Source organism: Corella eumyota, chromosome 2, assembly GCF_963082875.1.
Source record: "Corella eumyota chromosome 2, kaCorEumy4.1, whole genome shotgun sequence".
Classification (NCBI taxonomy): Eukaryota; Metazoa; Chordata; class Ascidiacea; order Phlebobranchia; family Corellidae; genus Corella; species Corella eumyota.
Window position 1 is genome coordinate 6714734 of NC_137491.1, and position 16273 is coordinate 6731006.

Here is a 16273-nt window from a genome sequence, read left to right on the forward strand (position 1 = left end):
AATATTAGTTATCGTTCAATCTTTGATATTATCACAGTAAAACATCATTAAATTCTACTTGTATTTCTAGTTTTTAGTGTCAGGAATTCTTTCAGTGTTAACAAGCAAGTCACCAACTTACTGTCGGGTATTAATTTTTTTCTTATTTTGTAAACAATTATCAAATTTTCAACAATTTTAGTAGTTTCTTTTTTTAACGTTACACAAACATAAAATAAATTTAACTAAATTTAGGTTACTGGAGGTCTTGTTATGAGCGTGTTTTCATTTATATTCGCCATAACAATGTTCTGTATTGAAGTACTAGCAAGTGTATGGTCTGAATATTATTCATATGACTACCATCACTATCAGGTTAAATAAAAATGTCCATAGTTTTCTAATATTAAAAACACATGTTTGATAAGCAATTATTAAATATTATTTGCATGATTGGTAATAACAAATATTGTTATATTTAATTACCAAAAATTGTCATTTATTTTTATAACAACTAAATTTAGGAACCTGTTTTAACCACACTTCATGGATTTTTGGCATTTTTTGCCTTAGTCGAAATTGGAATATCAGTTACACAGACTGTACATTGTTCAAATATTGTTTGTTCTTGTTGTGGAGCTAATATACAGGTTAACAAAGCAAAAAACTAAACTTAAGTTTGTTGCAATAAATATGCAACAACATTTATTAAATATATAAATTAGGTTAAATTTCTATATTTAACTGCACTGTTTTTTTCTTAATTTTTTTAAAAGTATATTTGTATAACATGTAGTTTACGTATTAATAGGGGCCTGGCAACATGCAAATACAATCAAATCAGATAATTCTTAATCAACAACCTATGGCAGGAATGATACAACATGGAAATACAGGACAACAAACTGTACCCATAGGTATATATATAAATTTAAAAAAAATTTAATATTTAATAGCTTGTGTATATATTGCATAGCAAATTTCACCAATTTTAAATGTTCAATAAATAATAATAAGCTAACAAATGACTAATTTGAGTAAACATTTAACAAGGTTTTCAAACTATTCAAGTTCCAATGTTTTACAACCAAGCAACAGGACAAATCAACACACAGCAAATACAAGTAACTTATTAACTTGTTTTATAAAAATGTTAGTTAGTGTAAGGGCAAAGCAATGTGTATGCAACAAATTTTATAAAAAATGTGCTTTAAAAAATACAAGTTAATATACAATAAAAAATCTAGATGGTATTTTTTTAACATTGATGAACTAAATATCAACACAAAAAGCAAATTTTAACAATTGTATTTATGTTCTCACAGCCAAACACTTTAATGCAACCCATCCAAACAAGCCATCAACAACAAGCAATGCAGATTGCACCAAATAATGGTTACCCAGACAACAGTAGTTTGACAACTTACAGCAATGCCATCGAAAAATGTGAGAAAATTTAGGACTAGAACATAAATATTCTTACTAAAACATAAATTTAACAAATCAATCTAACTGAACTAAACTGTAATGCCTACATAAATAACATATGTCAACACGAATAAAATCAGTTATCAAAAACATTTTAATATAAATAATTTTAAAATTATTTGTTACTAATAGGTATTGACTAACTTGATATTAATCGTTTCTAGAATGTCAGTTTTATAGTTCTTCTCTGGCTTGGATATGGTAGAAACTGTATTCTACTTGTGTAAATAAACATCATGTAAATTTATGTTAAAACGTTTTTTCTATGTTATAAAGAATAATACATTTTAAATATAGTTTGTAAATTAATTAAATTTATTAGGTTAGCCTTCATTGATCCTTAATAACCTAAAACAATTATCAGTCTGTATGCAAGTAAAATGCTTAATTAATTTAAAACCATTGTAATTTTTTTTTAATATAATGAAATAGAAAGCAACTGATAAGTTTAGTTTTCTGTAAAAACAATTAATTATTTCTGTGACAAAATCAAAAAAGAATTATTTTTAAAATTATTCTTTATTGGGAATAAATTTATGCATAAACATTACTTAATTAAAAATATTACCTGAACTAATTAAACAAATATTACGTATACCTTTTTTTAATTATTAGACTAAAAAATTAAATTTTTTTTATTATTCTGCGCTTTAATAACAATCCCAATTTTTTATTAAATAAACAAGCTATTAAATATGTAAAACATATTTAACTAATATCATGATATACAATTGACCAAAATTTAAAAAAAATAAAAACAACCTTTAAATTTTAATAAACAAATACCTATTACTTGGTAATTAATGATAAAAATCAAAATTTTAATTTATTTTTGAGTTACCAATATCATGATATCCAATAGACCAAAATTTGAAAACCTAACAACAATCTTTAAATTTCAATAAACAACATCTATTAATTAGTAATTAGTAATAAAAATTAAATTTTTAATTCATTTTTAAGTTATAAATAACTTAATATATAGCTGACCAAAATTTAAAAACCTGATAACGATCTTAAAATTTTAATAAACAAACACCTATTAATTAGTAATTAGTGATAATTATTTTTATTTTTGTTATGGTTCGAAATCTTAGATTTTGAAACGTAATGTTATTGTCAATATTTTTGTTCGTACTTATCCGAATTTTAAAATAGAATTACTTTTGACCTTGTGTATATAAAGTTCTGAAATTTTAGTATATTGTTTATAATTTTATATATTGTTTATAAATTAGTATATTGTTTATAAATTAATTGTGTTCCAATCTTTCTGTTCTTAAAATTTAATTATCACTAATCACTAATTGCTTGTTTATTTATTAAAATTTAAAGATCGTTATTAGGTTTTCAAACTTTGGTCAGTTTTATATTATAATATCGATAAGTCAAAAATGTATTAAATATTTAATTTTTTTTGCTTATTATATTTAAATGCTTGCTTATTTATAAAAAATGAAATATCAATTTTAGGCAGTTAAAACTTTGTCTACTGTATATTTTGGTATAAACAACTTAAAACTGGATTAAAAAATTAATTATTGTTTGTTAAGTATATTTAATTACTTGTTTGTTGATTAAAAATTTAAAGATTGATATTTTAAAACTTTTAAAATAGTTTTTTTCTTAAACTTTCTTAATCCAATAATTTGATACGTTTATATTAGATTTATTAGTTTAGTTAATAGAGAATGTTTATACACAATTTTATTTATTAATGGAAATTAATTTTAAAAATGATTAAATGAATTTGAATCATATTTTATTTAACAAATAAATCTAGTTTAATTTTAATTAACTAGGCAGCCGCTGTTTTGGGGCAATAGAATATTTTGAATATTTTTTAAATTAAAAACATTATATTAAAAATTGTAAAAATTATGGATTTTTTGTTAAGCAGTCAATCTATTTTTCATATTGTGTAACCTTTTTTATGTTTACAATAATATTAAATATAAGTAAAAATACAGTGTTCAATTACACCACAAAGATAATAAGTTGCTAGGTTTTATTTACACCACAAAATTTAATAGTGTCATATATTAAACAAGCAATGCAAATAAGTTTAAATATGTACAAATCAATTAGGAAGTTAAGAAGTCAGAACTATGACATTATTTAAATTATACTGTTTCAAATAAATTAATTAAATATAACAGTTATTGTGCAAAGCTATTTCAAAGCGTTAAAATGAAAAATCAGAAAGTTGTTGTCAGCGTTGTCAAGTTTATTGCTAAAAATAATTCATAGGTAGATTAGTAATATATACATATAAGTTAAATCTTAATATTGCAATATATTAGTTTATGCATACCTTGTTCATATCTCGAGCCTTTGATCGCATCTTGTTCAAAGCAGATTCGGCCATATCAGCTCTTTCTTCAGCATCATCAAGTTCGTGTTGAAGCTTGCGGTATTTACCCAAGTTTGAGTTGGCTTGCTCCTCCTGAAATCACAAATAACAAAATGGTTTATACCAAATCTTATTAATCTAACAAGTTTTTTTTAAAATAAATACTTACGGCTTCTTCAGCTTGTCTCTTGTAAGTTTTAACTTTGATTTGCAATTTATCAACAAGATCTTGAATTCTGGTCAGATTCTTTTTGTCTTCTTCCCCTTGGTAAGTAACCTCCTTGAGTTTTCGCTCAAGTTTTCGTTGAGATTTAACTGAGTCACCGTTGCGTCGTTGTTCAGAGTCTAACTCGTTTTCCAATTCCCGAATCTAAATTTTAATTTTTAAATCAATGTTCTTTGTAAGTTGTTCTGGTTGGTTTTTTGGGCTATAGTTAAAGTTACTTACCCTGGTCTCAAGTTTTTGAACTTGTTTCTTTCCACCTTTGAGAGCAATGTTTTCAGCTTCATCCAATCTCTGTTGGAGATCCTTGACAGTTTGTTCCATGTTCTTCTTCATTCGTTCCAAGTGAGAAGATAAGTCTTGCTCTTTCTTTAATTCTTCAGCCATGGTTGCAGCCTGAAGATAATGTTTTATTTAGTTACGTTTAAAATCTAATTTATTACTATATACTTTAAACTTCTATAATTACTTACATCAACAATGGCTTTCTTGGCCTTGTCTTCAGCATTTCTTTGTTCTTGGATTGATTCCTCGACCTCACCTTGAACAGTTTGAAGTTCACCTTCAAGTTTTCGTTTCTGATTGATCAAAGCAGTGTTTTGTGTGTGCAGAAGGTTTGATCGTTCACTGTTAAAAAAGTCAATATGTTTAGACATTGAAAAGATAAATACGTTTTAGCAGTATAAAAGTTTGTTAAATACCAACCTGCTTTCTAGTAGTTCAGTTTCAGCAAGTTTTCGGCCTCGTTCTGCTTGTTCTAAAGCAGATCGTAGTTCTTCAATCTCAGCTGTCAACAAATTGCTTCGTCGTTCAATAACTGCAGTTTGTTCCTGGAGGTCTTCAGCGTGTCGTTGGGCTTCATCAACTTGCATTTCCAAGTCCTAAAAAATGTTTAAGAATAAAGTTAGCTTCAGTGTTTATTCAACGTTTTGTTTATATGCAATGATTTTAATTGGTCTATTTAAAATACCTTGACGTGTCCTTGAGTTGATTTAACATTCTTTTGGGCTTCAGAAGCTTGTCGGTTGGCATGACCAAGTTGGATTTCAAGATCGTTAAGATCACCTTCCATCTTCTTCTTAATTCTGACTGCTTCTTGACGAGCTTTGCTTTCAGAGTCAAGAGTAGTTTGCATCGATTCAATGCTTCGTTGTTGGTTTCGGCTAAAATATTTTAAAAATCAATTAGTTATTTTATTTTACTACTTTCATATCGTTTAAGTTTTAGTTATAATTTCAAATTACCGTTGGTTGTCAATTTCTTCGTCTTTCTCGGAGACTCGTCGTTCAAATTCTTGCTTAATTTGAGCAAGTTCAACTTGGAGTCGAAGTACTTTTGATTCCTCTCCTTCGATTGCTCCTTCGGCCTCTTCAAGGGCAGCTTGCATCTCATTGCGTTCGTGTTCAAGAGTCCTCTTTGCTTTTTCAAGTTCATGAATGCTTTTGCCACCTTCTCCCATTTGGTCAGTTAGATCAGCAATTTCCTCTGTAATAATTAATTTTTAATAAAAATTAAGATGCTATATCACTAATTCTAATATTAGGCGTAAGTGTGATAACTGTAACAATATTTACCTTGTAAGTTTTTGTTCTCTCGTTTCACCGTTTCAAGTGCATCAAGGGCTTCCTCGTAAGCGTTTTTCATTTTGAAAAGTTCTGTGGATAAACTTCTGGCTTCCTTTTGAGATTGTTCAAGTTCAACCTGAATTTCTTCTCCCTTTTGCTTGTGCTCAGCAAGAATCTATGATAAACACAATTGAATTATTTAAATGTACTTGAAAAATAAAAATGCAGGTTTATATCAAAAAATTATTAATACCGACCTTATCAAAGTTGCGTTGTTTTTTGTCAAGTGCTGCAGCAGCCGAGTTTGAACGTTCCAAGTCAATTGTAAGATCCTCAATTTCTCCTTGAAGTCTGTTCTTTGTTTTGTCCAAACTAGCGGCCTTTGCTTGCATGGCTTCAACTTGTTCCTCAGCATCTTGAAGGCGGGCAGCCAACTTCTTTCTGTGATTTAATTTATTCAATTAAGACAAAAATAAGAAACCTAAGCAATACTTTGCAGTTAAGGTGTAAAAAATAATCTTACTTGGCTTCTTCAAGTTCTTCGGTTCTCTGAATTGCGTCAGTTTCGTATTTGTTTCTCCACTGAGCAACTTCAGCGTTTGCCTTGGACAAAGCTCGTTGAAGTTCAGCTTTAGCTTCTTGTTCCTCTTCGTATTGCTCACGCAACAAATCGTTGTCGTGTCGTGCAGCCTGTATATATTATATGTATTAAAATATACCAAAAAAAGTTTCAAACAAGTAAACTAAGCAAAAAATTATTTACCTGTACTGCATGCGCAAGTGCAGCCTTAGCTTTAGTTTCTTCCTCAACAACTCGTTTGAATTCGTCGATTTGTTGAGCTGAGCTGTTCTTGCTGCGAGTCAATTGAGCCATTAAATGTTCACGTTCCTCAAGCTGACGTCCCAATTCACCTTAAATTTAAAAATTTGATTTTCATATATAAAAGTATTATTAATGGCTAACACTAATTTTGAAATGGCAATACTTACCATTTTCAGAAGAAAGTCTTGCCTTCGCGGCATTAAGCTCATTAACGTCTTTGGTAAAGTTGTCGTTCTTGGTCTTAGATTCGTTTAATTGTTCCTCCAAGTTTCTTGACATTTTCTCGTAGTTGAGTTTAGCCTTGGTGACACTTTCAACGTTTGCGGCCAAATCGTCGATTTCCATTTTCATTTCGCTCTTTTCCTTCTCCAACTTTTGTTTAACTCGTTGCAAGTTGTCAATCTGTAGTTATATTAAAATATTAAATTGTATTGCCTACCAAAATCTTTCAATTATTATTTTAAGCTATGTTTTAACTTTAAAAGTTAAATTACCTGTTCGCTCATTTCAGATGAAGTATCAGCATGTTTCTTACGAAGAGTCGAAACAGTTGCTTCATGCCCGAGATTAGCTTCCTCAAGCTCACGACGAAGTTTGGAGAATTCAGCTTCACGACGTTTATTAAGCTCAATCTAAAAATTAAAAGTTGTTTAAGATTGTTCAAAAACACAAAATTGATATTCGAAAGTGTAACTATATTTATGTTTTACCTGTGCAGCAGTTGCACCACCAGCTTCTTCAAGTCGTTCGCTAAGTTCTTCCAATTCTCGTGAAAGATCAGCTCTTTGCTTTTCGACCTTTGCCCTTGCAGCTCGTTCTGCTTCCAATTCTTCCTCGAGCTCTTCAATTCGAGCTTGGAGCTCTTTGATCTTCTTTTGAAGTTGAGTAACAAGAGCTTGTTCATCCTCCAACTTGGTTGCAAGTTGGCTGTATTCAAACTCCTGCTTCTTAAGTTTCTCTTCCAAACGTTGTTTGTCATTTTCAAGATCCATTACTGTTTCTTGAGTAAGACGAAGATCTCCTTCCAACTTCCTCTTGGTTCGTTCAAGTTCCATTCGAAGTTTCTTTTCTTGCTCGAGAGATGCTTCCAACTATTTTTAAATAAAAAATGTTTTTTTTTACAGAACTTTGTGAAGCAAAAATCATTATATTGTTATTATCCCAATGATCTGGTTACTTACGTCATCAACTTGTTGTTCGAGCTTAGATTTCTGTTTGGTCAAACTGTTGACTTTGTCTTCTTCTGATTGAAGGTCGTCGAGAGTTTGTTGATGAGCTTCTTGTAAAGCTTTCTTTTCTTTTTGAAGCTTGGCAATTTGCTCATCTTGTGATGCAAGTTCTTCTTGAAGATTTTTCAACTACATACATAAACCAATGTATTAGTTTACATTTTTCATTATTAAATTACTTAAAACTTTATTTATATAAATGATTATATATTACCTTGTTTTCAGTTGCATGCTTTTCTTTCTCAACTTTAGCAAGAGTAATCTCCAAATCATCGATATCTTTTTTTAACTCAGAACATTCATCTTCAAGTTTTCTCTTCTTTGAAACAAGTTCGTTGTTGAGTTCTTCTTCATCTTCAAGTCGTTCATTTAACTCCTTGATTTTACCATCCAATTCAACTTTGGTTTTAATCAACTGATCACATCGATCTTCTCCATCATCCATTTGATCTTGTTGCTGTTAAAGAAATTGCGAGTTTAAACATTGCTTTACCTTTATAACATAACGTTAGTGAAGATATATACTTACAGATTGAAGTTGCATAAGCAAATCATTTTTTTCTTGAATAAATGAAACTTGCATCTCTTCAAGCTCCTTTCTTCTCTTGGATTCTTTTTCGAGGTTGGTTTTGCATTCCTCAAAATCTTTCTCGAGAGTTTCCAACTCTTTAGCAGATTCCGCAGTTTTCAACAAAGGTTTGATTTTAAACATAAGTTTCATCCATTCGCAGTTGGCCATACCAAAGTAAGCACGCAAGTTGGATTGGATAACACGGCAAGCTTGTCTAAAAAAAGTTAAGTTAATTAATCATTAAGCTACTCTGCTACGTTTTTATACAACTTAACTAGGTAAAAAACTTACTTTCGCTCAATCATTTTCTGGTATTCACGTCTGGTTAACAAACCACGCATACGAGCTTGGATAAGTTTGAAGATGGAGGCCAATTTGTCGTCACGCAATTCTTCAAGTCGACCGATCATACCAGCGCGGAAGAAAACCTAAATACATAATTGCTGTTTTAAATACAGTCTTTATGATAAAAGAATAAATCGTATTTTATTTTACTAACCTTGGTGTGACCAAGTTTGTAACTTTCGTGGTCGATATCAATGCTACCAAGCAATTTTTCGGATGCTTTTTTGCTGTCCATAAATTGTCCTTCTGGTGCAGCATTTGGGTTCAAGATTCGGTATCTAAAATAAAACAGATATTTTAATCCTTAAACGCTCAGCTGGGAGTATATTTAAACTTAATAAATAAAAAAGAAAAATTGAATGTAATATCTTTTCATATAAAAAAGAACTGAATTTTATATTTACCGTTGTTTGAAATCTCCGTAAGGGATTCTGTTGGGGAAACCTTTTCTGCAAATACGAATACCTTCCAACACACCATTACATCTGAGCTGATGAAGTACAAGATGAGATTCCATCTCTCCTGGGCATTTTCGCTCGTTGGGGATAAGACAACGCACGAAATGAGGAGCGGTGGCTCTGTTAAAGAATGGTAAATAAATAATGACATCTTAGGGTAACAGTTTTAGTGTTTTATTTTCAATAAAAAAGAGATTTTTTTAAAATATATATTAACCGTAGGTTGGTCATAAGACTTCCAAGAGATTGTCTGTGGAGTGAAGACACTGTGTTGAAAGATCCTCCCTTCTTTCTCTTTCCTCCTTTTCCGCCACCACCGCTTGCAGCTACAACAATACAATATATTAAATTTAAAATTTAATACAAACATTAATAATATTCAAACTGATAAACTTCATTCAAATATTTGGAAGAGTCATGCTATACCTTCCTCGGGGCTCACATATCCCTCCCAGATCGTTTGCATCAGTTTTAGTGAAGATTTTCTGTAAAGGTCAACGACGCTGTTGTTTACTGTATCCTTGTTCTTTTCCAACCATCCGTCGATGTTGTATTGTACCTAAATAAAGTTTAGTTGTTGTTAATATAATTAGATTATATTATAAAAACATTAAGTTAATCTAAAAATATCAATGAATTATAATCATGTTGTATACTTACAGTTCCGGCGTAATGATATAATTCAAAATGAGCTTCATATTTCGTCTTCTTGACTGGTTTACCAAAAGATTTGCTCTTTCCAAGATGGTTTTGGTAAAGTTTTTCCTTAAAGGTTTGATCTGAAGCTTTGGGAAACATGCACTCTTCTTCCAAGATGGACATAATTCCTAAGGGCTAAAATAAATATTAAATTAATGTTATGCAGAATACGACGTTGCAATTGTTTGTAGTTGTTTTATATTTTAAGTAATCACCTTTTCGATAAGCTCTACACAAGCAGCTAAATCCATTCCGAAATCGATAAAGACCCAGTCAATTCCTTCCTTCTTGTATTCTTCTTGTTCTAACACGAACATGTGATGGTTGAAAAACTGTTGAAGTTTCTCGTTGGTGAAGTTAATACAAAGTTGCTCGAAGCTGTTGCTCTGAAGTCAAAAACAAATAATTGTTTAAATTATAAGCAATGTTTTAAGATTGATAATTCTATAGTTTGTTTGGTGACATTGTAATACTTAGTTATATTGTTAGTGAAATAAATACTTTAAAATTAGTAAAATGTTTTAGTTATTAATTTACGTCGAAGATTTCGAATCCAGCAATATCGAGTACACCAATGAAGAAACTTCTTGGTAGTTTGGTGCTTAAAGTTTTGTTGATCAACTTGACAAGCCAATCGAAGTGGCGACCAAAGATTGCTTTGCTCAAAGATCCAACTGAGATGTTAACCTATATGAACAATTTTTTTTATACGTATAAATTAACCGTTGTGTTTTTAGAAATATGAAGCTATGTTGTAAATATTTTTACCTGTGGGCAAGTCTGTCCTTTGGTGACGTATTCATTTCCTACTTTAACACGTGGATGGCACAAATATTTCATAAAGTCGGCTGAGTTAAGACCAAACAAGTAGGAAACCTTGTCAGCATCTGAAATTAAATAATTAGTATTACCAACTTAGTAATAAAGTTATATTTGTGAAAAAGTTGAGATAAAAATACCTTCTGTGCCATCAGGTTCGGCTTGTTCTTCTCTCTGCTTGTTCTTAAACTTCATGTTTTGTTGATGCATAATACCAGCCATCAACCTGTAAATTCCGCTAATTTCCTCTTGGCTAAATCCAAGTACTCGGAAGGCATCCTGGAAAACATTGCACGGTGTTAAATTTATTAAATTCAATAAAATATTAGTTTAAAAAAATTAGTTAACAACAACTTACGTCAGCAAGAAGTAATTCTTCTCCATCGTCCATGTTATCAACAGCAACAACACCTTGACAGATGGATTTGTATTCGTATGGATCCTTTGATACCAAGAGTTGGTCTATAAAAATACAAATTAAGATGTTTATAAATTTTAAAGGCAAAAGGTAAAATAAATATAATCACACATATATTTGTTAACATACCAATAAGTTCGGGTTTTGCTCCGGAGATGATCTGGTAGAAAATGTGGTAGTTTCTTTCTCCTTCTTGTTGGTAGATTACACGAGATTTTTCAAGCAAATCTATATTAAAAATATTTTATTGATATAAATTTTCCCTTAGTACTTTAATAAAATTTTAAATAGTAACTTACAATGCTCAATATCTCCTGAGGCCAGTTGACCAGTACTACCAAAATGAATTCGAATGAATTTACCCTAATATACAAGAATAATAGTTTATTATATTTATTACTATATTTTAAATAAAAAATTAAAAAAGTTGATAATATAAATGATTTGAATTTAGTTAAAATTAAACTTACGAAACGAGATGAGTTGTCGTTTCTGACAGTTTTAGCGTTTCCAAAAGCTTCCATAGCAGGATTGCACTGAACAATCTGATCTTCAAGAGTACCCTATAAAAAATCAAAGTTTTAGTTTATGAAGAACTTTTTTTGTTTAAACCAGATACCGAATAAATTTGTATATTTAAATTACTACCTTCGAATCATCTTTTGCTCCCCCAAATGCGGCAACAAGGGCAAAATACTGAATAACTTTCTTTGTGTTGACAGTCTTACCAGCACCAGACTCTCCACTTCGTAATAAAAATAAATATTTATTTTGATATTTTTAGGTAAACAAAATTATTTAAGATCACCGATAATAAATTTACAGTAAAATCTATAAATAAAAAGCGAAACACTTACGTAATCAACATAGATTGATTCTGGCGATCTAAAAAATAAATGGTTTTAATATATAAAAGTGTTTCATTTATTATTATCGTATACGTTAATTCGAAAGCAACTAATAATAATAATAACTTACTCATCAACATCTCGGTGTAAGCGTTGTCAGCAATTGAGTAAAGATGAGGAGGCATCTCAGTTCGTCTTTTTCCCTTGTAAGCAGCGATGACATAGGGAGCATACACCGGCAACATCTTGTAGGGGTTTACAGTCACGCAAAAGAGACCAGAGTACGTCTACAAAGTTATCATATATTTAAAAAATTATTGCAAGCTATGCTTAACAGAAATATATTATCGCAAATAATAAATACTTACGTAAATCATAAATTTCACATATCGAGTTCTCAAATTGTTTAGTACACTAGCTTCGTTAAGGAAAGTCATGTTGACCATGTCTTCGCATTTCTCATATCGAGGTGGGTTCATTTGCTGAAGGTCGTCATCTTTTACCGTAATTTCCTGTAAAGTACATCATATAAAATATTGTTTTCTTTAAATTAACTTGCGACAACTCATTTTAACAAAAGGTGAACGTAGTTACAAACCTTTCCGGATTCACAATTCTTAATGGTGTGTTTTCCACCTTCAGATTTGATCACTTCTCCCTTAACGTAAGCTGCTTCTTTGTCGGGAAACCAACAATATTTCTTTCCTAAAAGTCAAATGTTGAGCATTGTAACATGTTCTTCTACTAAAACCGAAACTCAAATCCTTTTTTTTAAATGTAAAAACTTACCGTCGGGTTTCTGGGTTGTATTGGCAAGAATTTCTTCCTGGGTCATTTTAAGATAAGGAGCCGCATCTTGTACTGCTTCGTAATCGAAAGTTGCCATCTTGAAAAAGTCGGTTAAATCGTTTAGAAATAAACTTAAGAAAGAATAAACTGATGTTTTATTCCAAAGAGGTAAGCGAAAGCTTGTGAATAAAAGAGAATATTGCCCTGGCTTTTATAAGATCAGAATGTCTTGCCTTTTTTGTTTTCATTCAACTTATGTTGTCGCCTTTGGTATGAAGTAACAGCTGAAAGTCAATCAAAATAGTGTAAAACTGTATAGGTGTCGAAATAAGTATTTGGCACTAAATGTATAGAGTTGTTGCTTTAAAAATTATGAAGATTTTATTTAAAATTGATTGAAATATGGAGCGTGTTTTATTTTCATGTTGTTTTACAGAATATTGAAAACCGAATAGCGTTTCGTTATTTGCAAAGACCAAAATTGTTACGCGCTTAAACAAAATTATAATTTACCGTGAGGTAGAGAGACCACATGAGGCTATTTCTGATCAGGCTATTGGAAAACTGCATATACATTTTAAACACTTTGCTATCATGATTGTAAAATAATTGAAGATTGAATTTTGTGTACGTAAGTTTTTTATTTAAATATTCAGTAATAGCGTTAAAATAACATGAACATCAGTCACCACATTTTATAAATTGTAAGTTAGACGATTTTCGCCAGAACCGCATTTGCTACATTCATTGTCGGATCCTCCACCAACACTATATCCCATGCATCCATATATGATTCTAACAAATCATCCACCTATAGAAAAACAACAAAATTTGTAAATTCGGAGTTTGCAAAAATTAAGTCTGTCGAAAGAAAAATAATTTTATTTACCTTGTCATTTAAGTAACCAATCTTTAAACAATTAACTATATCTTGTACACCATCAGCCATGTTTAGATCTCCCATACTATCACCCAGCAGGATTATATTATGTCGATGTTTAATGGTTTCAAAGTAGTCGGAATTGGCAAGTGCACCTTCATTTTTGTTAAATGTATGGATCAAGTCGTTTTTGTAACCTATCATGTACCCCTGTTTTTAAAAAATAAAAAAAATATTAAGATAAGCGTATGCAACAAATTTAAATTGAAGTATCTAGTGCCAAAATATGTAAAGTAAAACACATATATTCGTAAATTTGTAAAATGAAAATAGGTAGAGTACAGTTCAGATTCAAATTACAAGCTGCATTTACTTTTAAAAATGTTGAATCCCAAAAAAATTAGTTTATAAAATTTACTATATTACTCATTGGATTTTTGTTTACATATCAACATGAAAAGGCCAAATATTTTTTGGAAACCCCTTAGTGTATAGGATAAGTCAACAGGGGTATTGTAAAAACATTGCAAAATTCGGCTTTTAATTTTTTTACTATATTTACTTAAAATTTTAATTTACTTTAAAAATAATCACCTCTTTGTCAAAATCCATAAAGTTTGACACAGTTTTCATATTTGGATAAAAAGTGGATTTTTGTCTAATAATTTCTTCCAAAACATCCCCCACCCCAGCAGAAAATAGCAAAAGTGGAATTGAATGCTGGTTTAAGGCACTAAAGAATTTGTCACAATTTACTCTGTAAATTATAAAAAAAAATAATAACTAATCATTTACAAATTTATTTTTTTTTATTTTTATTTACTTTAACATTGCAAAAGAGTTGGCTACAGCTTTACTTAAACACGATTTATGAATTTTGGCATTTTCAAAGATCTTGTGCGCCAAACTCCACCTACATGAAAAAAAAATAATTTGTTAGGACAAAGTTTGATCACACAATTTTTTTTAAATAAAAATTTTAAAAATTAAGCATAAACCATTCTATCATGTATGGAACTTTTTCTTCTTTTGTTAGAACGTGATCAATTTCAATGGCGTAATATTTGTTTTTTAAGTTTTTTAGTTCCAATTGTGTTTCTTTGGGAATAATATCATCTGATTCCAACACACCTGCAACAAATATATTTAGTTGTAAATTGACTATATATTATATATATATATATTAAAAACTTAAAATCAAGAAATTAAATTGTTTTTTCACTTACCATGGCAACTAGAACATCTTTCACCCTTAAATGAAAATCGGCTCAGTGTCATATCAAAATCACTTATGATCTAAAAACAACTTGTTTCGTTATTATTAATTACAAAAAAATATTCAATAGAATTAAAAATCATTTTAAATAGTTGTTAACTTTCACAATTTGTACTTGAAGTGAATTAGATCCATTATCTGCCAAAGACTTAATTTTTTTGTACACTGCTTCTTCATCTTTCATAAAGACATTTTCCTTGTGCAATTCGTTGATCTTTATTTGAAAAATAAATTCATATTAAGTCAGATTTCAGACATATTGGGATATGGACAATATTTTGAACATGAACTGTCATTTAATACAAACGTTTTTAGTTAATTTAGATACCAGTCAAATATACAGTGTGTAATATTACTTACTCTCATAGCTTCAGATTAAACGAATGTAATTTGAATAAAGTTTTATAACATGTGTTTTACTGTCTTGTAAAATCAAAACAAGAACACGTGTTCGCAAATTAAAGGTGTTGTCAAGTTTTTTATAATTTATTTTTTTAAATAGTTCAAAATTTATTTTATAAAATATTTAAAAGTATTGTTTTAATAATTATGACTAAACTTAATATTTAAAGTATCGTTAAATATATTTAGTATCTTTCCATTTAAAAAAAATATGTTTTAAGCTGTCACACCTCATTGAATATTTTAACAATTTAAACTTAATTTGAAAAACCATGCGTTGCTTAAGATTGTTTATTTAAAAAACATAAAATTTCGTGTAAGCAAATCGTTTTAAATATTTGATTATGTATTTTGAGGAACGTTCGTTGTCTAGAAGTAACTTAGAATTGCCTGATTTCAATAAAACAGTTGAAAAAGTTCATAGTAGTGCAAAAAGTAATCAGCCTAAACCAGGTAAAAATAAAACACCTTTGGTTTGATAAATTAACCGAAGTATAAATAATTTTATCATATTGTGTTTAAATTGATAAATCAAAATATTTTATTGTTGCCTTAATTTTTTTGTGTTTATTAGCAGATTTAACTCTTTTTTTCTAATAGTTTAGTTTATTTTAGATGAGAAACTATTAGTGCAGAAGAAAACACTAGCCATGGCTGATTTAGAAAAGCTTGTTCTATTCTTCAAAGGATTTTCTATTTTTTTCACTGTTCTTGGATTTTCTTTAGTTTTATTTTCAGCAATAAGTAAATTAAAAATACAAATAGTTTAAATTGTAGGAATTTTGGTTACTGTGCTAAATTTATTGTCACGTTTTTATAAGTAATTTTTAGTGTTATTATGTTATTCAGGATTTAAACACACTTCTGCATTTTAGACATGGCTATGAAGAATAACAGTGTATGTGACCGAATATCGAAAGCTAAGGCTGCTGGTAAAGAGCTTTCAACTGTTGCAAGTCCTGTGCAAATAAATTCGTGCGGATGTAAGTAAAAGGCTTAAAACATAAATAAATAACAAGCTAAACACCCCAACAGTAATTACTTTTTAACTTCAATTTAGTATTTTTTTGAATCACTCCTTTCAATTAAACAGTAATGCTTGGCCTGT

General features: G+C 29.6%; 2 protein-coding genes across 2 annotated transcripts; both read right to left on the reverse strand.

Moving 5' to 3' along the window:
- Positions 1–3694: 3694 nt before the first annotated feature.
- On the reverse strand, positions 3695–12717 carry LOC145742271 (myosin-6-like). The gene is made up of 38 exons (XM_082560054.1): positions 12608–12717; positions 12417–12523; positions 12187–12330; positions 11949–12105; positions 11828–11855; positions 11619–11715; positions 11441–11533; positions 11270–11333; positions 11100–11198; positions 10911–11014; positions 10693–10831; positions 10502–10620; positions 10271–10420; positions 9949–10119; positions 9695–9868; positions 9461–9593; positions 9252–9360; positions 8981–9154; positions 8731–8854; positions 8523–8659; positions 8190–8445; positions 7875–8117; positions 7613–7789; positions 7142–7522; positions 6926–7063; positions 6599–6833; positions 6372–6520; positions 6132–6298; positions 5866–6049; positions 5618–5783; positions 5288–5528; positions 5014–5206; positions 4749–4924; positions 4517–4670; positions 4269–4439; positions 3990–4190; positions 3782–3913; positions 3695–3700 (listed from the first exon to the last, which is right to left on the reverse strand). The coding sequence occupies exons 1-38, from the start codon at positions 12702–12704 to the stop codon at positions 3695–3697; spliced, it is 5790 nt and encodes a 1929-aa protein (XP_082416180.1). The 5' UTR covers positions 12705–12717.
- Positions 12718–13239: 522 nt separating this feature from the next.
- Positions 13240–15193, reverse strand: LOC145741584 (cytosolic 5'-nucleotidase 3A-like). Its single transcript, XM_082559187.1, has 8 exons — positions 15124–15193; positions 14879–14977; positions 14714–14783; positions 14486–14618; positions 14311–14400; positions 14082–14244; positions 13497–13697; positions 13240–13418 (listed from the first exon to the last, which is right to left on the reverse strand). The coding sequence occupies exons 1-8, from the start codon at positions 15127–15129 to the stop codon at positions 13317–13319; spliced, it is 864 nt and encodes a 287-aa protein (XP_082415313.1). The 5' UTR covers positions 15130–15193; the 3' UTR covers positions 13240–13316.
- Positions 15194–16273: the final 1080 nt, after the last annotated feature.

What these genes read in the sequence shown, in the direction of transcription:
- LOC145742271 (XM_082560054.1), bottom strand. Translation starts at nt 12,704, where the DNA reads ATGGCAACTTTCGATTACGAAGCAGTACAAGATGCGGCTCCTTATCTT. An exon ending in GAAGAACTTGAAGAAGCCAA is followed by an intron (nt 6,050 to 6,131) that starts GTAAGATTATTT and finishes ATTAAATCACAG; the next exon opens with AAAGAAGTTGGCTGCCCGCC. An exon ending in AACAACGCAACTTTGATAAG is followed by an intron (nt 5,784 to 5,865) that starts GTCGGTATTAAT and finishes TGTTTATCATAG; the next exon opens with ATTCTTGCTGAGCACAAGCA.
- LOC145741584 (XM_082559187.1), bottom strand. An exon ending in ATGGATCTAATTCACTTCAA is followed by an intron (nt 14,784 to 14,878) that starts GTACAAATTGTG and finishes AGTTGTTTTTAG; the next exon opens with ATCATAAGTGATTTTGATAT. An exon ending in GTTCCATACATGATAGAATG is followed by an intron (nt 14,401 to 14,485) that starts GTTTATGCTTAA and finishes TTTTTCATGTAG; the next exon opens with GTGGAGTTTGGCGCACAAGA.